At 31.4% G+C, this 24814-nt stretch overlaps 3 protein-coding genes across 4 annotated transcripts in view; 2 read left to right on the forward strand and 1 right to left on the reverse strand.

Moving 5' to 3' along the window:
* Nucleotides 1–126: 126 nt before the first annotated feature.
* Nucleotides 127–3826, forward strand: LOC125075990. The gene is made up of 5 exons (XM_047687904.1): nt 127–205; nt 291–740; nt 1066–1228; nt 2641–2695; nt 3188–3826. Exons 1-5 carry the CDS (start codon nt 203–205, stop codon nt 3222–3224), a joined length of 708 nt encoding a protein of 235 aa, XP_047543860.1. The 5' UTR covers nt 127–202; the 3' UTR covers nt 3225–3826.
* A 2771-nt stretch (nt 3827–6597) lies between these two features.
* On the forward strand, nt 6598–19546 carry LOC125076089 (alpha-tubulin N-acetyltransferase 1-like). The gene is made up of 7 exons (XM_047688040.1): nt 6598–6822; nt 7986–8138; nt 11093–11264; nt 11542–11696; nt 13133–13217; nt 15708–15751; nt 18343–19546. The coding sequence occupies exons 1-7, from the start codon at nt 6719–6721 to the stop codon at nt 18686–18688; spliced, it is 1059 nt and encodes a 352-aa protein (XP_047543996.1). The 5' UTR covers nt 6598–6718; the 3' UTR covers nt 18689–19546.
* Nucleotides 19547–19886: 340 nt separating this feature from the next.
* The window catches only part of LOC125075770 (tyrosine-protein kinase Abl), a 36501-nt gene continuing 31573 nt past the window's right edge, over nt 19887–24814 (reverse strand). For both annotated transcript variants that reach the window (XM_047687508.1, XM_047687507.1), the window contains 3 exons: nt 23306–24772; nt 22838–23103; nt 19887–22711 (listed from right to left, as the gene is read on the reverse strand). In XM_047687508.1, the coding sequence (XP_047543464.1) occupies nt 22708–22711; nt 22838–23103; nt 23306–24772 (1737 nt within the window). In that variant the 3' untranslated portion in view covers nt 19887–22707. The remainder of the gene's footprint in view (nt 22712–22837; nt 23104–23305; nt 24773–24814) is intronic.

Raw genomic sequence — 24814 nt, forward strand, 5'->3', positions numbered from 1 at the left:
GAAATTATAATTACGTAATATTTGTTCATATAAGTTTGGTAACATTGTTTTATCCATTACTCTTCACAAACGAATGACATGCGTGGAAATGCTGCTTTCGCGAGTATTGATTTTGCATCCCGAGACTCCAGTTGAGTGTTTAGTTTCGCTGTGTAAGAATAGTTTTCTAAAAAGAAGTGGTAGCACACAATAAAAGGCAATTATGGTGCGTTATTAATAGTGTTTTTTAAATAGTGATTAAATTACCGTTTTATACATTAAATATTAATATCGAGCCAATATTTTTCAAGGATCAGCCAAGTGGGAGTAGCGCAAGCTTTGCAGCGGAAGCAATGGATGCGGATGTTGCGAAGAGCTCGAACTTGGTAAGAAGAGCATCTTCTCTTGATAGAGCTGGTAGATCGAGACGATCCGAGGTAGACGCAAACAAAGACCAGTGTTTTGCTAAAAATATACAGTCTCTGATCGTGGAGTGTGAAATGAGGATAAGGGGTTATTTAAAACTCCAACGCTTAGCAACAGCTGCTCAGGATTATAACATATTTGATGTCGATGATGACTCCTCAAATAGCAGCAACATCAGTCTCAACAGCAGCGCTGAGAATATCTTTGCTGATACCATCGCACCACGGCCAAGATTCCAGAGGAAAGAAAAATCAACAATTGGGTCATGGCTTTTTTTGTCTTCTGTGGAAGGAGGTTGGAGCTACGAAAATACGAAGAGCTTTCTTTTAAAAGTAGTAAGTATTCTAATGAACTATTTCTTTAAAATTCTAACATATATCGCAAGCACAAATATTATATCTGATCCATTTAAAATCGATTTGCTTACGTAAAATATACATTAGGTGTTCAAATGTAAAAACAATAATTTTATAATTAAAGCTGCCCCAAAATGGTCCCTGAAATCAATAATTGCGCTAGAAGCACAAGTATATTTATTTGATTGGTGGGAAAGAGCATAATATCTTATAACTTCACCAATTTCATGTTTAATGAATTTGTTTAAACAAAGAAAAAAATGGAATTCTAGGTTCTAAACTAAAATTTTTGTACAATTTATAGTATGGAGTGAAATGTCTAAGAAGTAGAACTTTATCAGACAGGCTTGCCATGGAAGGAGATTTCAAAGCCATCGTTAAATTTAGAACTAGCGAGGAACTAAATCGAATCGTTATGAGCTTAAAACATAGAAAAATTACTGATAAATTTATATTTTTATCATTCGGTAAGATAGTTTCAACAGTTTCCATTGCGCATGTATTGATTTTTAAGTTACGTCACAGAATACATAATAGTGTTACGTGATGTTTATTTTTATTTCTCTTTGTACATTTTTATTGCTTTTTTGAAAACTATTTTAAAGAAAATATATGGATCATATAAATTCCTAGGCTTGAAAATTAAAACAAAATAAATTGCAAAATTACTGATAAATTTAAATGGCAAAGCGATGGAATTATATTATGAAGATATGTTGAACAGCACATCTGTCTTGTTCGTTTACATCAACGATTCGTTCATTATCATGCTTTGTTAATGCGATTCTTGTATTATTTAATTTAATGTGCACCCATACATTTATTGTTGTAATCATCTATCTCATCTAAAGATTTTAAAATGTATGTTTATTGATCGATGTTGTTCGTAGAAACCTATGTCTGGAATGTGTGTATTCTTCCCGGATATTTGCGATTTAATCTTGCACAATAATAAAAAAAAAACCTGCATGTGAATATTTGTACGCAAATATAATTACAAACATAATAAAAATAACAAATTTTGTTTGTTGGTAAGGCTCAATTTTTTGACGAATTTGCATAATAGAGGTTACTACAGGATAACACAATTCAATTCACAGAGGAAATTATGTTGCACAATGAAATATGCAAGGCATAAATAATTTAGGTATATATTTATTATTTAAAGTTCGTCTTTTGTTTGCTGTTTTTGTTAACTTAATTGATTCTTGAGTGAAGACTCATTTAGTATACTTACTATTTTATTTTTAATCAGAATACGGATTTCTCGAATAGTCTTGTTGGTCTTTATTAGTATATGTACGAATTCATAACACTGCCAGATTAACCTTACAACTAAAGTGTCACACCTAATTGAAGTTTTGGGCATATCGGACTCCGATATGCCCAATAATTGGAGTAATTGAATGTACTGAAAATACTTACTCATTTTATTAAAATTGTACCGTTATATTATTAAGATTATATAAAGTTCGATTAAATTTAACTAAATTAGTTAATAGGGTTTTATAAAAGAATAATCAAGAATTTTTGAACAGTGACTTTATGGAAACATCAACAAATTGTATGAATCGAAAGCAATGATCTTTTAATTTTGAAATATAAAATATCAAAAATATTGGAATTTTTAAATTATTATTTTTTAAATTAGAATTATTAAAAAATTGTTTAATATTTTTTTTTAGTACACCGTCCTCTTAAGTGTTTTTAGAAAAATCGTCAAAAGATTTGATCCTTGCCATGTATATGTATAATTATATGTGTTATAGATTAAATATTCGTTAATGTCGTAAAATACAAACGGCTTTTGCTTAAAGAGATATAAAAAAGCTCATTTCGCGTAAACTTAATTATTTATATCATGTTGATGTTATTTCAGATAAAATGCCAATTCCATATGATGAATCAGATTCGGAGAGTGAAGAGGAGACAAGGTATTTAAAAAAATATATTCTTTAGACAATACAGTAGTAAAAAAGCCACGTTAAAAAGATATATTGAGTTTTAAATATATCTTTTGAACTGAAAGAACAATGGCAGAAATCATATTCGTGAAAAATTTAACCATTTCAATATGTAGTCAAAACAAAATTATGTTGACGACTTGACTTGTTTTTAGAATGTCGGTGAAGCTGTTATCAAATTTTAGAAATATAATTAAAGTGGATATAAGTAGTAAATTGTAAAAGTGTGTTTGGAATATGTAAATCTGATTTTGCATTATCTTTACTCCTACTTCGATTGGAATAATTGTTATACGTCTATTGTGAATTTTAAGTGTATAATTTGAGCCGCGTTGCGTTTTTAAACGCATTTACTTCGACTAATATCACTGCCAATGTTGTTTTGGTAGAAAATAACATAAAGGTAAATAAAAAAAAAATATGTATGAATATGAAAATAAAGTGTATGCTTTTATTTTACAGGCTTAATCCCTTGTCCATGATCCCAAAGGGAATTTAAACATACAGATGAAAGCTGAGTCATCTTTATTACTGTTAGATCTTCGTGTCGTAGCTGTTTGGTGTCTATATACAAACTACTTCTTTCAGTATATAATGTTAATCCATCTTACCCAACGAAACGAAGTATTGGGAATTATATTGTCTCCAACTCGGCGTAGATATATTTAAAAAGGAATTAGGTGTCTAAATGAAGAAAGACTGCGTTTTAACACGGGAATGGCTAGAAGAAGCTTTCGAAGATGAGTGTAAGACTGAGAAATTAACCTTACAACAGAGTACGTGAGGTAGTATTCTACCTTGATATATATATATATATATATATATATTAAAAAGAATTTACTTGTATTCTTTTGAAAATTTACATGACTTCTCTTTGGATACGATTAGAAATTGTTTTGCAAGGTTTCAACATGTGATTTTCACACTATAAAATTATTCTAACACAATTGTAACGAATATCAATATTATTGTTAGCTACGATGTTTAATCTGTGAGCATTTTATGTTTTATAACATATACTTACATACTATTATGTTCTATATAGCGTTTCTTACAGATAAAAGAAATATTGTATTAGAATTTATTACATTTTAATTCGCTTCGAGATAAAATGGTATTTATTGTCAGCATATATTATATTAATAAGGCATTAAATGCAAGAAATTAGTAATATTATCTGTACGAATTTGTTCTTCATCTACGTCGAATTTTCTTAATAATAATAAGTATTTATTAGTCAATACTGTGTAGTATTTACTCAAGTAGTGTTCGTAGATATTTAGAAGGTATTAACTGTTTTAGTTGAGATATTTTAAAAACTTACACGAATATATAATACATATTATATAATATGTACTTTCATATATCAATAGCACTAAAAATCCTTCATTGATGTTTTATTAAATGTGTAGTTTTAATCCAATACTGTTTTTGAAATTCAATACAATTCAATATTAAATATTCTTATCAAAAAAAAATACAAATTTAAAAAATCAAGAAAAAAATACGTAAATACATTAAATGATTCGATGTTGTATTCGATTGTTTTATTCATTTTTCCATCTTCCCTATACATTTTTTTTACTTTAAAAGTATTGCATTAAATAAATGTCAGCAAAAAATATTAAACAAAAGTCTATTCCCGGTTATACCTACGTCTGATATAACAATCTGAGTCTTGGGACCTAGGACATGTGATATTACTAAATAACCGAAATATAAATTTGCGTTGCATACATTGACATGAGATTAGTTTTTCTGTGCTTGCGTGGAGTCAATAAATAGACTTGCATAATAATCGATAACCTATACAAATCAAAAAGTAAACCCATTTATCGTTTAACAATGTAAAAATGTTGAAATCTTCTCTTATTAATTTTGTCATCGAGCTATCCCAATATTTTCGACATTGTCCTTGTTGAACCTCCATCCTTCGTTTTCGTTTTTTACGACATTACAAATAACTCTCTTTCATATTGGATGTGGTAGATATTATATATTTTTTGATTCCCTTATCCAAGATAACAAAAAGAGACGATCAAATAATGGTAATGAGTGTATATGTTTATGAAACTTAAGTTAGAGGTGAAAACAATATTAAAGATAAATGAAAAACTTGCAGCATATTAAGGCCGCGTTATGCTCCAGTGTCGTATTGGAAATTGCACAACAGTAAAAGCATCGAAATTAAATCCAGTAATCAAGTCAGTTTGCTATAATTACATCGCTTATATTAATTTATACCATTGTAGGGAAATGGACTGCGACTGGAAAAAATTGAAGCGAACAAACGATCCAAATATTCGTGTCTTATTCCAAATTAAAGGCAAATGATACTATTATAAAAATAACTATTTAACGACCAAATAATAATCTCCACTGCTATTTTATCTGCATGTATGAACAAATGCTAAATGTCCAAATATTTAACGACCCATTAGAACAAAATTTCACATGCGTAACTTTGTAAATGAGTAAGGAATCGCAATACTTCTTGCAGAACTATGATTTACTCATCACAGATTTACTCATCTACCATGTTACATTAGTTAATTTCGCGTAATTAGAGGACGCGCCTAATACTTCGAATATTGTCGACACCAATTTTTTTATGAGGTTCGGAATCAAGGCTTACTTCTTTACCAGCTTTCAGGCGGCTGTAACATTTTTCAAATGAATTAACAAAACTATTTAGCAAAACTCATAGACGTTTTAAGTTAAAAAAGTTTGAAAAGCTGCTACTGATAGGACAGACTATTATTAACCTCTATACAAAGAAAGTTTTAAACTATAAAAATTATGCTCAATGAGTTCTTTTCTTGGGAGCTGATAAGAAGTCGACCCACGTAATGTAACTAGTGTAGTGTTTTAATTGTATTAAAAACCCTAATAAATTCCTTCGATAATCACTTAAAATATGTATAGGTAAGTACTCAAATAAAAAAGAAACATATTCCTAGGTATAATTTATCTCTTTGCTAAATTCAATAACTATAAAAAAATATATATTTATATTTCTTGGAACCTAGTTTAATTTTAGTTAAGACGTTCAATATCGTATGCATTGTGACTTTTCGGTAATGTCTAGATAATTTACTTAGAACACTAGGCATTTGGCGATTGACAACCTCTTATTATAAATGCAAGAACATAAGCACTAAAACCGACTAAAATTAATCAGATCACCAGTAAATTATTTTTTGCTGAAATTATATAATTTAATGATATTTAAGCATTAAGTCTAAAATATTGTTTCTAACGTCTGTTTTTAATTTGGGTGCATAGATATATAGTTAAGGCATTAATGTTAATAGTTCTTATATAAATAAAGGAGTTTTCATGAAAATAAAATATATTATTTAAAAAACATATAGTTATTGTTTTTTTAATACTGCTTAAAACAAAGAAACATCTAGCATACTCTTTAATTTCGTTAATATTTTATTATATTATTATAAATAAGAAGACATCGATAAATAAATTGTTAACCATATAAAAATAAAATAAGCTTTTATAAAACTTAAAAAAACTATTGTTATTTAAGTATAACAAAACATTTTACAACATTAATTGAATAATTAACACTACCTTAGTCATTTGTTTCCTATTTTATTATTTTTTTTATATGGTATCACTTTTTATGGTAGATTGTATGCATGAAATCGTTAGCAAATAATAATTCCATGACAATTTTAAATTTCCTTTAATAGATATTAAATGAAAAAATAATATTTGTATTTCGCATTTTTTTTATTTCTGAATTATAGGTTCAACATTAATCCTTTCTTCAATCATATATAGGTAAAAATGTAAATTAGGATAAAATGTTCTGTAAGTTGGCAGCCCTGTCACTAATCACTATTCGTATTCGCTATTCGCTTACCCACGATCTAACAAAAGTGATGATCAAAAATTTCTTATATTTTTATTAAAGTATTCATTAATATACAATTTACTAAATTATATCAAAAGTTTCTCATACAATTAATAAAAATGGAGTGGATAGCTCCCGTCAATGAGATCCTAACTGATAAAATTACAAAATTAAATTACACATTGATCCCGCCCGGATTTCAGGGAGATGTACGAAGTGTGAGGTATGAAAAAAAATCCTAAATTCAATAAATCATCTTGATTAACTTAACTTATTGATATTTCATGTACTATTTCTAGTATATTTCATTAGGATTTTATCTTAATCTATTTAATAGGGACACGCCTACTCAAGGTTATTTTCTTAAACTTTTTATATCTTAAATCCTTACTAGGCTTTGAGTTAGATCTTATGGTGATACCTGCTTAAAGGTCAACAATATTTCATCCATGTATAGAAAAACTGCTTTGTTAAATAAAAAGCATATTTAAATCAAAGTGAATTACATTTTGTTTCAAAGAAGAAACATAATATAAATGCATTTGTATGTATTTATTTTCTATAGATAGTAAATTAATTGTAATTGTTACATTTTATAACCAAATTTATTTTGTTCTTTAATGTGTAATGTTAAACGAATTATGACTATTTGGATTTAAATAATATTAATAAGAGAACATTTTGATTTGTGATACATTTGTTTGTTCATATTGGTCTCTCTTGAGACCAATATAATAAATTTAAATATAAATAATAATTTAAATAATGTAATAATAAATTTAGTTTTAACCATGTAATTACATCTAATATATAATATTCTCTGTGGATTATTTATTTCTTCCACTGATAATATCATATTATTTATTACTAACATCAAGGAGTCACTATGATCACTAAGAACTACTCCGATAACTTATTGCAATAAATTAGCTGTTGTTGAGTATCATAGTAAACCTTGAAAAGGCATCAATACTGCTCAAGACCTTTCAGTTTTCAATTTAATGTGACCTATCTATGATTAAACTGATTTTAACCAAAATAAAACAACTTATATAAATATGCTGGACACATAATTTTCCTTATTCTCTATATAATATAATAATGATTCATTCATTTATGATTATTATGATTATTTTAATAATTGTTCTATATCTAATATATAATTTAAAGATAATAAAATTAAAAATAGATAATATTGATTTATACAGACATGTAATTTAAAGTATAGAAAAATTATGTCGTCAGCTCAAATTACATTAGATATTCATTAAAGACTATACTAGACTCTAGTCTAGTATAGTCAACCTTTAGGTTAAAATTAAACAATACAAAATGTGTTATCAATATGACAGAGTTTTAATGTGATGTAAATGACCTTTGTTTTAGGGTGATGCAAGACAGTCTGTCCAAATTGATCAACTTCCTCGGTGAACAGTCTGCACAAGCTCAAGGGCTAAACAAAGTGATTACAACAGCCTATAAACTGCGTAACTCACCGACACACATCTTATATTTGCTGAAAGATTTCAATGCCAAAGGGTATGTTAAACATTTTATTTTAAGTTTTGTATGAACAACAATTTAATTATTAATCTTGTTTAATGAATGCATAAATATATATATATAAATAGATAGCAAGATTAGTGTTATAAAGCATGCTATGCTAGAATCATTGTGTTTAGCCATATGAATAACAATCTTTTAGTTATGGTGCTTCAACAACTATTAATGTATGAAATTATTTTGTAACATTATTATTACATTCTTTGATAAATAATTGTTTGTATGTCGCTAAGTTCTGTAAAACAGCAGCATCCCTAAACAGCATAATGACTGAATATAATATTTATTAAGTAATAAATAGTCATAAATCATAATCTATCTATATAATGATATGTATATAATACTTTTTCTCATAGACACCTGACTATAAGTGGTCACCACTGGCCATAGACGTTGGTACTATAAAATATTAATCATTGCTCACCGATGCACCACCAACCTTGGGAACTAGGATGTTATATCCTTTTGACCTGTGGTTACACTGGCTTACTCAACCCTTGCAATTGGAACACAACAATACTAAGTATAGCAGTGAGGCAGTAGTATATAATTATGATGAGTGGATGGTATCACCTAAGCGGGATTGTACAAAGCCTAATGTAGTGTATTATATGTATCATACATTTACAATGCATACATATATATATATATCTAGTTTAGTGATTACCTTATATTTCTTATATTAATTGAATTATATTCTTTCTGAGAAATAAATGGCTTAAACTGTAAACCGTAAATGATATAATGGGTCAAGCTTTGGATAATTTATAATGAATTATATAATTTACTTGGTGGTAGCGCTTTGGGCAAGCCCGTGTGTTTAGCTACCATCCATTCATCAGATATTCCACCGCCAAACAACAGTACTCAGTATTGTTGTGTTCCGGTTTGAAGGGTGCGTGAGCCAGTGTAACTACAGGCACGAGGGTCATAACGCCTTAGTTCCCAAGGTTGGTGGCGCATTTGCGATGTAAGGAATGGTTAATATTTCTTACAGTGCCATTTTCTATGGGTGGTGGTGACCACTTACCATCAGATGGCCCATATGCCCGTCGGCCAACCTATCTCATGAAGAAAATATAAGACAACAATAATTATAATGTAATTTGCCATTTAATATAGTAACTTCAAAAGAAAATATCAATCCGAATCGATACTAACATTCCTTATTCCGATTCTAATTATTTCATGTAAACTTAAAAGCTATAAAAATAAAGTGATTTCAATCGATAGTTCGTTATGTTTCTCTATATTTTTCAGAACACAATATATTATTTATTGAATTAATTATTTGAGAAACTAATTTATTAAATATAGGTAAGACGCGTCGAAGACGTTTGATAACCGCATCGATATCCGCATTGCGGGTAATCAACACAATAGATTGCATGTCTCGTTTCGAATTTTGGTATTTCGACAGCTACTTACTTACGCCCCAAACTTGCGATAAAGAAATTATGTTCGCCTTCAAACACCTTGAACACATAGTTGTTTATTACATATATATTTACACAGAAAATAAATACTTGTGTACGCTCGCTTGTTATAAGTACATATATGAGTAAAATGTTTTAATAAGCAAAATAGTATGCAATGCGAATGATTTTATCTTCCACCAAAATAAGCTTATAATTGCGATTATATTGGATTTTTTTTTTCAAAATATTAATAACTATGTTATAACTGTTATTCCAATTAAAAATTATTTAAACATATTTTTAAAACTAGACTGTTAACTCTCGAAATGTTATGTTAATAAATAGTACCGTTTTCGAGACTTTCTTTTATATAAAACTAGTTGCTAAACCCCGCTTTGCATTTGTTTTCAAATAATGAAGTTAAAATATATACTAAAGATATTCTATTTCTTTATTATGTATTATTTCACGAAATAATTCAATTATTTCATTGTAAATAATCCGCCCTTTTGTATGAATATGAAGGACATCTGAACAAACACGCTTTCACTTTAATAATATCGAAGTAAAACGACGCGAAGGTCATAATTATACAGTACAATTAATATTAAAATTTATATATTTGAATGTAGAATGTCAAAAAAAAGTTTTTTGTGAACATTTTTGTCACACTTTTTTCAAGCGTAACCAAGTCTATGGTCCCGCATACTTGATGTTCTTTGAGCTGTGACTTAGACATAATTTTTTTACGCCATAGTCATCCAGCATAACGAAATTGTAATATTAAAATGCTCTCTCAAGTAAATAGTTTGTAAACGTTGATTGTTTCCATCTTTTTATGTTATACCCGCTAGCAAATTGTTTGCATATGTACACTGAAAACTTCCATAGTTTTTTTTTTATTGAATTAAAAAACCAATTTGAACCAAACGTTCGATCGTTGTGAATTGTAATAATATAAGGCGAAATACAAAGTTTCTTTTATAAAAAAAACGCTTGCGTCATTTGACACATTATACTAATTGGCGAATAACATGCTAGTAATTTATAGCCACGTTAAACAGTTATTTAGTAGACCTTATAACTGGTAAGACGTCGACAAGACTATAACAATTATTTATTTTTATAAATAATTGTGTAAATATTCACAGAGCGCTATCAGTCTATCTTAATGCGATATATTTATATATAATTATTATCTGTAAATTTGTAACTCAATTTCATACTAAATATATTTAATTACCGAGACCTACCGATAAAAGGGCCAAAGTAGATTTTTGAGCGAAATATGAAATACTATATACCATTGCCGATCATTTAAAAAAATATCAATTTATTTGTGCTAAAAATAAACTTAACATTAACGATATCTACAAGATTTTTTATAAAACAACCAACACCCGTTCATTGTTTCTTTTAAAAATAGGCCACGGATTTATTGTAAAAAGTATATGTATAACACTGGACTGTCTTTTAAGAAATGTAAATACAATACAACGCATTTGTTCGCAGGGGGAATGGTGACGTAATAGGATTACTAAAAGTTGGCCAGAAGCATTTATTCCTTTTCGACGAACGTGACAAGGTTTGCGAGGTGGAACCTCTCTGTGTGCTCGATTTCTACGTGTTACCAGATCGACAGCGACACGGTTACGGAAAGATTCTCTTTGATCACATGCTAACAGTATGTTTAACTTTTTTTTTATGAATATATTTTCAATTGTAATTTAAAACCTTCTTAAACTATCTAATAGCTTTGGAGTCTACTTTTTTTTATTTGTTTTTGCTTAGTAACCCCTGTCCAACATTCTAGTTACTATAGTGACTAATGTTTTCGAGTACACGAAGTATTTATATCAATAGTATGTGGTAAAGGGTAATTTATATTTAATGTCATAAATCTGAAATTTATTGCTCGCCATCTATAATAATAATGTATGTTATTAAATGATTGATTATAGGATATGAACACATCTGCCGAAAAACTTGCAATAGACGGTCCCTCGCCAAAAATGGAGCAATTTCTGCGCAAGAACTACGGCATCGAACGTTTAATGCACCAAAAGAACAATTTTGCGGTTTCCCCGAAATTTTTTGCCGGTGTGCAACAAGTGAGGTAAATTCACAGTGGTTTTTTGTTGGCGACTATCCCAATTGTATATATGTATGTAACTAACTAATTTTTCCATTCCATTTTTTTGATATATGATTTTATTCGATAACAAAGATAATATATATTTTAGCGGGAATATTCTGTAACATACTTTACTATATTTGATATTACATAGGTTTATATACACTAAAATGTTACCATCAGGTAAGTGGTCACTCTCCCGTCCGCCATATTCTACCGTCCTACCTATTTTATAAAATATATAAACCTTATATGAAAAAACAATTCTGATCCAAAGTCTATAGTAAACTTAACAGTTCATAATCAATAGACGTCATAGCAACGTCCAAAGTACCGTTCCAGAGTGTTAAAGATAATTTTGAGTTCTTAGAAACTGAACTTAATTACTGAAAAGAACTTAATTCATATTTTACGTAATTATCACTCTAATCAGCCGACGATATTGCCATTTATAATAATAAATACATACGTATAAAGTAATATTAAATTTTATAATTTGAACTAGTTATTCATTTCATATTAAATAAATAGGTACTTAAATTCGGTATACAATTGGTAACGATTCGAGCGGGCTTCACGCGTTTAGCCTATCCAGTAACTTATTATAACATTCTCGTGCCCCATACGTACTTGTACTCGTGAGTCACGATCTCTTAAAATGTCCGCAAAGCGTCGCATGGTTTCGTCTGTTCATTTAATACTACGATATTTAAGAAACGATTCGCTTCACTTATGGAAGGAAGAATCATTTACGAGGCGTAATTTGAAAGCGTCATAATAAAAAATGTTTCGTAAGTTTTAAAGCTTTTCTACGTCACCATAAAACATTGTAATAACTTAAAAGTATGATTACTCGTAACACAAAAACAGTCGGTTTTTGATGTACAATAGCGAACGGAATTATGACGATATAAACACAAAGGCTTGGTCCACTTTAATTGTATATTTAGAAAAAAAGTTTTACACGTTAAATAAATACTCTGTACCGTTGTCAAATTGCCAATAAAAAAAAAAACCAAAAGAAACTCCGAAGAGTCTTTTTCGAAAAATCATAATATTAGAATCTACTTCTACTAAATCTATCTATTTCTACAATTTAATGTTTTAATTATTTATTTTTACTAACATTTCAAGTTATTATTTTATAACATAAAATACATCCGAAAAGAAAAAATTATTTAATTTGGGCCATTAAGTGCTAAAGAGGTTGGTAACTATCTTCATCTCAATTTGTTGAAGTGATTATTGTGAAAATTAACGTGAATTTGTTGATAGTGCTACAGAAGTAGATTATTTTTCAGATATTGAATACTTGTGTATTGTTTTAAAACACATATGTTTTTTATCGATCGAAATGTTTCAAAGTAACTTGTACGGTCTAAGAATTATTTATTAACCGACACTTATGTCCTCTGCAGCAATAAGTCGGGACACACAACTCCGGTGGCAACACCGGCCGTCGGGCGCTTCGCAGCTCACAAGCCGGTCTCGGCTATCGCTACAGTGAGTATATGTTTTCTTTTCTGTATTCGTACAAACTACAAAGTATTGTTATAAAATGTCAACATGACGTACTATAAGATATATATTTAATATTTATAAGATACTATTAAACGTAATCCATCGATCAATCGGTATGGATTGAAGTGGAGCCATAAACCATCGACCTGACCTATGATTAAATAATCAGGAACATTGATGCGCTGCAGTTTTCAGAAAATGTTTGGAAGCCATATTTAAATGTCACCCATTTAATGACTTTCTATGATATGCATTTTATGTTATTTTAAGGTAAAAAAATGCTTTTTGGGATATGTTTTTAGGATAAATATAAAATAAATCCAGTTTACAAAGCAGTTAATTGAATAAATGATTGACTATAAGACAACTGTGAAGTCGAATTAAAACTCTCGTGAAAATCATTTCCAAGTAATCGCATGGAAATTACAATTCAATGGTTGATTCCATAGCCTTTTTCAATAAATGGACCAATAGGTTTCTCGTGCTGTATATATTTTACTTCTACACTACTATTTAGAATCCCAAACCACGCATTACTACTTTCCGTAAATTTCTGTAAAATTCCGTAAAATCGAAAATAAATGTTCCCATACCAATATCAAAACCTGGATGCACTTCAATATCGTACATAAATTCCGTATGCTTAATTTTTTGAAAATAATGTACTTACTCTACTTCTACTACTATTTCTGGACTAATCTTTTGGGTGATCATTTTTGAGGTTCTAAGGGTAAATTAAAAAAAATACATTTTGTTTGATGTTCCATATGGAACATTACACCGAGAGTAATTAAAAATTCCAAATATGGTGCCCGCAGGGGTCAATTTTTGGGATCTTTCTATTTATTGTTCATATAGATGATTTATATATTGCAAGTAACAAAAAGTACCAATTATATGGTAAACACATTTATTTCTTAAATAATAATATCATTTAAATAGCAATAAAACGAAATCTTTATTTGCATAGTGACCTGATTGAATTTGTTCATACTCTGCAGAAACATATTATAATCCAAACTTGTCTTTTAAAATTAATTTCTCTTCTCATTTTCTCTCTCTCTCTCTCTCTCTCTCTCTCTCTCTCTCTCTGTGTGTGTGTCTTTATTTATCTCTCATTCGCATAAAGCCCCTTTATGCAAGCCTCTCTGGATAGGTACCACCCTAATCATCATATTCTTAGTCATAGTTCCCAAGGATGGAGGCGCCATAGCGACGTAAGGAATACTTAAGATTTCTTAAAGCGGCAATAATTATCCCAATTATAAGTAATAATAACAAAAATATACTTATGTTGATTAATTTTTTGAAGCGTCCTAGTGTTAGCTAAAATCATGGTGCAAGGACATTCAAAAACGCCAGTGGACGGCAGAGTACTCATATGATGAATGGATCCGATAGAATTCACAATGGAAATAAACGCAATCGGATTTTCATTGAGAATTTTATCTGATCCGTCCATGTAATGACACGAGTGTGGAGGAGAAGCAGCCTTCGACAGGAGACGAAGAGTCAAGCGAGCCACAATTGACATCAAGACCACGACCAGTCTCTCAAGACGGTAACCAGACAAGCAAAAACGAGATAGTTTTTTGATTTGAAATTGGTCTATTACGTTTTCTTATCTACAAATCTATTCGATAACTGACAAGATTAAGCTAAATCTGTGATGTTAACACTTTCTGGGAACCGAACTCGCTCCAATGATTTATCATTTAATTTAATTATAAAGTTCAGGGCCGGATTTAAGGGAGGGCAGCCGGGGCAACTGCCCTGGGACCTTCATATGAGCCCTTATGTGTAGGGCAGAGATTCCGACGAGTTAACAAATATCTAGATATACATAGTTAAATTATAATAATGTTACCAATTACTGTTTTTGAAGTTACCGATACAAGTAATTAAATTATAGTATCTGATTGAAATTAAAATATTCTAATTAATTCATAATAAGGGTCTCTACGCCTCTGATGGTCTAGGGCTTCCACTTCTCTGTGGCCCCGGGGCCTTTAAATCCGACTCTGATAAAGTTAATGAAACACTGTAATTAGTTTCTTAGACTTAGACTCCTACCATCATTGATACACTGGTGGTGGCTATTGTACATTTTGATTACGTACTAACAAACGTCACTTGTATCATGTTCTAAAGCTTCCCTGTACAAATCAATGGGCGTATTTACTATACCAGATTTTAAAATACTGTGCTCGTTTACGATACTGGTATCTTTATATACGTTTCCTCGGGTATTCTGGTGTTGGGTTTGGCAAATATATCTATCCAGTCCCTCGCCCTTGTACTCGTACACCATAATCTCGCAGTTGGTTAGTTAGCTTGCCATTGAGATTTACCGTCATATCTGTAATTCGATCAGAACATTATCGTTGTCTTGTATGACCAATGGTCATGTTTGATGTTCGATATGAGAGTGGTTTATTTCGTTTTAGATATTTATTTATGTTTTTTTTTTAGGTGATTCACGGCGGCGGTTCTGGTTTTCAAGAAACAAACAATGGGTAAGGTATATTTGAATATATTTATATGCACAGTACAGGGGCCAATTCTACAAACACAATAGTAATCATAGGTCCCGATTCTAAGCCGCTCCGACTTCGGCGATTTCTAACAAAAAATAACCTCAACTTAATTGTATTCCCATCCAACTTAGAACGAACCGCAACTGGTACGTTTTGTTTGTAGACTCAGCTGAACAGCAACGATTAACTTTTGATTCGATTGCGATGAACTGTCAATTTGTTAGTAGACTTGGGGTCGAGACTTTATTATACATAATATAAGTATAATAAATTCTGAATAAAGGCATGGGCTTGTATTGAACCCGATGTGAAAAACCTAGCAATCTTCAAAATATTTTATACGTACCTTTATTATTTATTTATATGAGTAATAGTTGCTAAATTTTTGTTTTTATTAAGTCTGTTTTAATCTGCGGTTTCTATATAAACTATGCTTATATGACATCTGACTTTATGAAGGATTTTTACGATTTTTTTTATATATACACCTGTAATTAAACGATCCATAATCTCGTAAGAAATATAGAGGCCTGCTGCTGTGGCAATAAATAAGATTGCGACTGATGAGCAAGGCTTTAAACGACATGTACCGACGTCAAACTATATATTTCATTCATTATAAATTCACATCGCATTAAAATACATTTCTTCGATTGCTAAAATGTTATTACTATATTTTTTTTTGTTATTATTTATTTAATTTTTCGTTTTTATGTTATTTTTATTTGGTTGCTTTCAGCTTCATGGACAGAAGAGAAATGACCTGGAACACAGAGAAGCACTTTCCTTTGTGACTTTTTTTTTTTCATTTTTATTTATGAATTATTATTTAATGTATTTGCTTTAAGAGTAACATGATCTTGCATTGTAGATTTATTTAAATTGTTGTTAATAATTTATTTGTTTAAAAAATTATCGAGATACGTAAACGTTTTGAAAAATAATACCAATTTGTAAAACAACTTTAATAATGTTGTAACAGAGAAAAAAAATATTTATAAAAATAAGAGGGTCGTGTTGAAAATGTGTTTTGCTGAAAGAAAGCATCCTTACTTATCTTATAACTAAGATCGGTTCAAAATACATTTATTAGATTTTAAACCGTTACAGATGATCAAGGATGATGTAAATTGAACTTTCTGTAAATTATTTATTTCGATTCAAGGATTGCCAAACAAACGTTGGGCTATTTAATTTTAATATGTAAAAATGTATTGTCATGTTCTTTGCCAAAAAAAAAAACGCAAAGAGTAATTTTGTTTAAAAACAAACGTTCTATATTTAAACAATTCATCCAATATTTATACAATACCAAATCAAATAATTTATTAATATGACGTAGAATTAAACATGATGCGTCAATAAGCATGGCATGTAAATAAATTAAGAATTATTCAAGATTGTTACTTTATTATTAATTTGCAATTTAATTTGTTTGTTTCGTATTTAACTTTTTTTTTATTATTATTTTTTGTTAAATTAACGACTCTTCCATATTATTCTTAACGAAATTAAATACTTATTATATTATTTTAAATCAATTTTTATAAAAGATGAGACCGTTATATGTCCTACAATCGATACTGAATATGAATATATGAATATTTTCAGTTGTGAAAAGCTACTTACTGAATTTACTTAAGGCTGAACTTATAGCACACAACTCATTAAAAAAAAATTAAAAAAGGCTGTTAACACACTAGTAATAAAAATAAATTTATAAAAATATTTGATAATAAACTTAAATTATATTAGTTTTTTTTACATTAATTTTTAAATTATAAGAGCTGCTAATATTGCTGTCTTAACATTTATTGAAATCGAAATACAGGACATTAATCGATGGATTAAATTTGTCTTTGACTTTATTTCGATTTCATAATTTATTTCGTTTCGTCCGAGTAGACGTAAATTACATCGCCCTTTGTTTACTCAAATATAAAATTCCAAGTCTTATTCTCACTTTAAACTTAACTTGTTTAGTCACTACTAATATGGTCGACATTCCCAAAATGATATTACGAATAGGACACAATTAACCAAATTTTAGATTTATATACGAATTGATTATTTTTATTACTTATTAAATCCTTTTAAAGTTTTGTTGACTTAAATGTATGTATAAAATAACTCTGTAACAGAAAGCCTCAATCAGTAAGATTTTTTTTTTGTTTCTTTTTTACTTGTATCAAATCTTCATTTTACTCATTTCGATTTATACCCTTAAAATGATGTTAGTTTTATTGAAACACGAAACTTATTTAACGATTCTAATGCACTGTGATAATATTAATATGCCTTTTTGTAATTTGTGTCGTATATGGCACCAATTGTATTATATTTTTAGTTGTACGTTGTACGTATACAATTCCGAAGAGCATTTATCGGGTAAGGTATTGTATATGGGTTTATGAAAATAAAGTTGCACAAAATTATAGTATTTTAAAAACTAATTTAAATAAAATCTTACATACAAATTTTTGTTTTTTTTTTATTATTATTTAAATTGCTTTATTTTTTTATGAAATTGTTTATTTAACGTCTGTATTAATTTTTTATTATTCGAAAAGGACAACACCTGCATCTGGGGGCCCTGATACTGAAAAAAATGGTGCTGCCGTAGCTGATCTAGAACAGCTTGTAACCGACGTTCACATAACCGACAATAAAAATGAAAATAACGAAGCCAAAGAAACTTATGATACCAAAGCAGAGGACACTAAACCAGCAATTGAAGAATTAGCCGACCTTCAAAAAAGTCCTGAGAGGCCTTCGTCCCTCAAAGTGGAGCCAGTGTCGGAGTCTCCCGCCCCGGTCGCCCTCTCTCCGGCCGGCTCCACCATCTCGCATCGCGACTCGCAGCTCACCGACCGCGGCTACTTCGACGTTAAGTTTTACCACAACAAACTGTGGTAAAACAACCAGCTAACCACAGCTGTGGCACGCTCGCCACGATGGTATAATTACCTATTTCATGTTTTCTTATATATCGTAATCGTAATGCTCAACGTCATAATATGTGCTTTAGATTTAACCCTTTGTTTCTGTTTACACTACGGGCCTATATTCAACTCGATTGATGTTATTTGTTTTTAATATAGTTTTCATGTTGACGGATATATCTTCCATTGTGTCTGTTTTTAATTAGAAAATCGTTACTATAAGGTTAGAAGTTATAAGTGGTAATTTCACCTTAAATAATTTAATTGAAACATTTTTTTTTAAATTGGCTTATGAAATTATCGTAATCGTATCAGTCAAATTGACATTAAAACTCTTTGTAGCCTCCATGCACTAAGTTAGATGTAGCTTTGGGAAAGTATCTTAGATAGATTTGTGCACGGAATGCGAAACGTAACGAAATTCCAGTGTGATGTTAAGAAGAATGATTTTTTTGCAAAACCACTATTACTTCTGAATAAACAATAATCTTGAAAAGTGTAAATTAAAACCGCAATATCATTATAGGCACTGAATATATTCAGTACCGTCTTTACCATAAAAACAACGGGGCCTGGAAAGGCCGATATATTCGCTTGTATAACAAGACTATTCTAAATGTATTTCTAAATACAATGTATGACAAAAATTAATGTAGTGATGTTGATAATCTCCAAAACATCATTTACAGGTTCCGAATTTGCTTGATAGTTCGTTAGTCTTAAAACATTTTGATTCAGTAAAAAATATAAGAGTTTTTGTAAATATTTTTTAAGTTGTTACTTCTTTGGCTAAATATCATTTAAATAATTCTATTTGATACACCGATCGTTTCCAAAATAATGCATTCTGAAAAAAAAAAAATTTTTATGCACAATTGTGGATTCATATATTTGGTTTTTTTGGTGCTTCTAATGTATATTTAATTCGATTTTGTCAATATCTGTCATCTTCGCTACAACTGAATATAGGTGTAATAACAATCGGCCAAAGTGTGCATCTCAATACAAAGTAATAATTTCATACGACGTTAGACAGCTTAGGTGTAATCACTTTCTATGAAATAGTTCCATAGTTATTTCTTTTACATGTCAAATTATTACTAATTAAAACGTGCTAATAAATTTGTAGTTTTATTTTCAAGGGTACATACTAATTAAAATAAAAACAATGATTCGTAAAGAAAACATTTTATTAATTCCATTACAGCTGGACATCTGAATGTTATCTTTGGATTCTATTACCTAAAAACATAAGGGAAAGAAGGCGGTTGAAATAAGAGGGGAATTGAATTTCGTAAAGAGGATGTGGGACTGATAATACACAAATACTTTATTTCTATTATTATAACAGCTTGCCAGCGAACATCAATTCAAGCGAGGTTGAAATCTCCACATTTAATAATACTATTACAAATAAGCTATGATATGATCAAAGTATGAAATTGAGGATATGGCATGATTAGCTTTATCACTGATGTAATGGACAGTTCTTCTATATATAATAGACATACAACATACAATAATATAAAACTGGTTAACACTCTGAATGCAGTTCATTTCAAATCCTACTTCAATTCCAACTTTCGCGTGACTAGAATGTAAAGCGCCCTTACTGTTTTTAAATACTAGGTATTCTTTTAAATACTTTGTGTTTTTTCAAAAAATTCAATAATTCCATTTCACGATTTGATTACGTACTAGAAAAACTCATTCAATACTGTTAAATCAATATTCCAAATATACCTGATTAAATAAGATGCTGTCACACATATACTACAGAACACAATGTATACAACAAAAGAACGCCTTACAAAACAAGGTCGCGCCCCTCAACCGCCCTCTATAAATTCGATCCGTCTTGAGCTTTGCCACCCCGGCCTCTTGCTTCTAAACTGTTTTCAGAGTGAGCTACACTACACGCAAACGTTTGAGTACAATAGGCTATGGCCTTCAGCGAAGTGATTTTTCGCGTCTAAATGGTAAGCAATATCTACAGAGCTTTGGAGGTTAATATGCGTTTGGTAAAACTTTCCCGATGGGTATTGAATAATTTCAGTTTCACAAGAATACAAATACCCTCCGTCTAATACAAAACACTTATCTTATAATGATTATTAAAATATTGTGAATAATTGTACGCAAATATATTCAAGAAAACTTACGTATATATATTTAATCTTATACATTGTAATACATTTATTATAATAATAAAGACTAGCATACGTCAGTATAATTCTTAACAATCTTTAATATAAATTGTTACCTATTGATCGACTGACCCTACAAATTTTATTACAAGAGAATATATATTGAAAGATTTTTTTGAGCATAATAAACCGATTTCTAAAAGCCGTATCACAGTACGCTAACTTAAATAGAACATTGAAAAATTATTTTTATTTTCAAGTTATATATTATATAAAAAAAAAAATGAATACCGATCAGATTGCACCTGCTTCTAATGATGTATTTAATTGTGACGCGCTGTATACACATACAATATAAAATTTATCGTAATTAATAGGCCTGAAACGAACCAATCCACAACGTCAGTCTTTAACGCAAAGGCGCAAGCGTTGCCCTCTCGAGGGCAATTAAAGCGACGCCCATTTTAAAACAAAAAAAAATGCATATTTATTGGTCCAAGTCGAAATTCTAATACACTTTATTATATTAATACATTGAATTAAATGCTAAATGGCGATTAATACACGATACAGTTAATATATTTAAGTAGATGAAGTCGATGAGGAATGTTTGCGGGAATCGAGAGCGCTGTTTTAGGTAAATTTTAAACCTAGCGAATGCGTTAGCGGAAACTACAGGCGCCGCTCGCATAGCTTCAACGATTACAGCTACAACACTCGCTATGTCTTGAGACTATAGACTTGTAAAGTAATAAATAACAATGTCAAAGTTTATTCTATTATTAGTTTCACATAGCCTAGAACCAAATGATTGGCCTCGAAGTTAAGTTCGGTTAGATAGAGGAGAATCAAAGTTATTTTACATAGGCACGTACGTGCCACTTATGTCACATACTAAATATATTATTTGGCACTGAAAATAATGAACTATACAGTTATAGAATCTATTACTATTTCAAATGTATTAAATCGTTGGAAATAATACAATTCTTATGGAACTGGTTAAGGAATGTATTCAATTATTTAATTTGCTATTTAAATTCTAAAAATGAATGAAATTAATTAAATACTGACTTTCATAATATTGTAATTTCAGTTGCTGATAAATTCATTGAAACCATTTCAACGAATTTAAAAAATAATACATTAGAGTTAGTCAAACAGAATTACTAGTTTTTTTTTAAACGAAATATATGAGATGTCAATTTGTCAGCAGACGAAATTTAAATACCTTTTTTTAAAAAACTAGAAAGTAGATGATTTCTTGTTATAATGTCAGTCTTAAATATTTAAAGATGATACTTGCCAAAAGGGATTTTTTATACTTATTATTTAGTCCGGGAAATGGTTGTACTTGTCAACTACCTACCCTTTGCTTTACTTTGTGACGGCAATGTTAAAGTTTTCAGCGTTTGTACTTATAATTCAATAAATATACCACATATCTTATACCGTATTTTTCAGAACACATACGTCTAAAATCTAAATCAAGAGTATTTGATGGTAATCATACGACGGAACTTGTCTCGGCAGAGTGTGTCCAAAATGGAACGGGTTATTTTCTTTGGCGTGTTTGCGTTAGTAATAATAAATAACGATTACCGAACCACGTGTCGATAATCGAGTCTCGTTGGATGTGAGTAAACGGTGGTTTGTTTTGTTAAGCGGGCTAAAGTCTTTTGATACTGAGAAGTGTTTGGAAAGTGTGAGACGTCAAGTAAGGTGAGGGTTATTACAGTCAACGCTTGTATAGTCATGTTAATTTGAGTAGTTCATTGGCGTGGACTGCAGCATGGCTCGTCGACGCTGACGCGGCGGAGGTAGGTTCCACTGGTCATTGCCCTTCTTATCTGAAAATAATATTTGCAATAAATATATAACAAATAAGGGTTATCAAAATTACAATACTATTTACTTTTATCTATTATGTTTTAAAAATATATTTGTTTAAAGCATTATATATACGAAAGGGTTACCTGTGAACGATAGTGGCGAGGTCCCTTAGCGCTTGCTCAACGCCGTCAGCTAGGTGATGGTGGTGAGGCGCGGGAGAGGCGAGTGCACGCGCCTCCGCTTCCAGTCTAGCGGCTGCAGCGCGAAGCTGTACGCGTAACTGCGGCGCGCAGCGACTGGCAGCGGCCGCGGTCGCGCACGCTCCGCCGAGACGAGCGAGGCGCTCAGATGTCTGGAGTCGCCAGAGCGAACCTCGCCCACCGCTGGTACCACCGCATCCGCGACGTACCTTTGATAAATTTCAGCTCATTCATAAGATAGTTTAAGTATGTAGCTATGTTGATCTCATTGAAAACAATCCTAAGAATATTTTGATCAAAAACATAATCTAACTATGATTTTATTTACCTACTTTTCCATAAATATGTCAATACAATCAAACAACTACTACATAAATCAGTTGTCTCAGTAAATGTAATGCGAAGTAGTACCTCGTTCGTGCACCACTCTAATGAAACCCTTAGAGCGGCCAGTGCGTCCCCATCGTCAGCATCTGAAGATCCAGGGGGCGCAAGGGGGGTAGCATAAATTCCGCTTTTTGCGAGGGGTCGTGCGCGCACCGCTGGCTTACTTGCCACTACCGGTTTGTCTTCACCTCGTCGCACCTGGACACTGCCACTTCTACCGATGGCTCCCCCACTTCTTTCTTCTGGAGAACCTTCCTCACTCTCTTCTCCTTTCGGCTTTAACTTAGGGCTTAATCGCTCATCCGTTTCTTTACTCTCCCATAGTTTCTTTAAGCTACTTATACTGCCAGTACTTCGTCTTTTATCTTCGTCGTCACCGGCGCTAGTGTCCAGGGAACCACTTTCTGAGCGCTTCTTATCCGAGTCATCACTCTTGATCGACACGTCTTTTCTAGAATCTTCTGGAGAACTTTGCTCTGTTTTTTTGGTAGTTCCATTAGTCGCGGGTGAACCGCCATCAACTTTCCGTAATCGCGATTTGAAATCAATTATAGAGCGCCCGGACTCTTCCGCGTCCTTGGATGCGATGTTTATTTTATTTGTGTCAACTTTTTTGAGTTGGGACTTAAAATCGGTTTTTCCTTCAAATTCTGATTTCTTTTCGACGTTGCTGCCGTAGGACGTCTTTCTGAGACTTGCTTTGAGGTCTATCGGAGATATGGAGTCTTTTCCATTGTCAATAGATTTTGTAGGCTCAACTTTTTTTTCTGCTTTACGCAGAGCTTCCATATTTAGACTCTCGGAGAGTTCCGATACTAGCCGCGTGACTGGATCACCGAACGAAGTATGCATCTCAATAACTTCATGAGACGGCGGCGACTCTTTTTGTTTATGTTTCTTTTTATCGGCGCGTTCCTTGATTTCAGCAACGAGTTTTAACTCTAACATCTCCTTCATGATCTGTTTCGCTGGTTTTTCTTCTGCTTCTGATCGGTCTTGTAGAATAAGAGAAAAGTCCTCGAGTCTATCTGCCGTGTCAGTGCCGGCATCCCGGCAACATTCCGGCGGCGGAGGTGGTGGCGGGGGTTGTGCAGATTCCTCCGGCGGTGGTGGAAGATCGGGTGGCGGAGGAGGAAATTCTAGCTCAGCTAGCCTCGGCCTCGGTTTAGCGGGGCTGTTAGTAAAAGATCGCAGAGGTGGCGCGGCTCGGGATGCGCGGGGGGAAGCGGGTGCGGGAGCGGTAACACCTCCAGATGAGTTGGAGCGGATCATGTGCGGTTGAGCTCGAGCTGTCCGCGGAGACAACGAGCGCGCTTCGTCTTGTTGGGGTTCCCGAGTAATACTAGTGCATTGCGGGTTACTGCCGGCGCCACCGCTCTGTCGTAGGGATTCCAAGTAAGCGCCGATACGAGCTCCTTTAGGCAATGTTCCATATCTATTAATGGCTCGTTTTACATTTTGAACCTCAAGCGCTGCGACTTGAACCCCAGGCTGTAAATGAAAATAGATAATTTACTTATTCCAATTTTTTAA

Source organism: Vanessa atalanta, chromosome Z (genome assembly GCF_905147765.1).
Source record: "Vanessa atalanta chromosome Z, ilVanAtal1.2, whole genome shotgun sequence".
Classification (NCBI taxonomy): Eukaryota; Metazoa; Arthropoda; class Insecta; order Lepidoptera; family Nymphalidae; genus Vanessa; species Vanessa atalanta.

What these genes read in the sequence shown, in the direction of transcription:
- LOC125076089 (XM_047688040.1), top strand. Translation starts at nt 6,719, where the DNA reads ATGGAGTGGATAGCTCCCGTCAATGAGATCCTAACTGATAAAATTACA. An exon ending in GCCGGTGTGCAACAAGTGAG is followed by an intron (nt 11,697 to 13,132) that starts GTAAATTCACAG and finishes TGTCCTCTGCAG; the next exon opens with CAATAAGTCGGGACACACAA. An exon ending in TTTCAAGAAACAAACAATGG is followed by an intron (nt 15,752 to 18,342) that starts GTAAGGTATATT and finishes TTATTCGAAAAG; the next exon opens with GACAACACCTGCATCTGGGG.
- LOC125075990 (XM_047687904.1), top strand. An exon ending in AGAGCTTTCTTTTAAAAGTA is followed by an intron (nt 741 to 1,065) that starts GTAAGTATTCTA and finishes TACAATTTATAG; the next exon opens with TATGGAGTGAAATGTCTAAG. An exon ending in GAGAGTGAAGAGGAGACAAG is followed by an intron (nt 2,696 to 3,187) that starts GTATTTAAAAAA and finishes TTTATTTTACAG; the next exon opens with GCTTAATCCCTTGTCCATGA.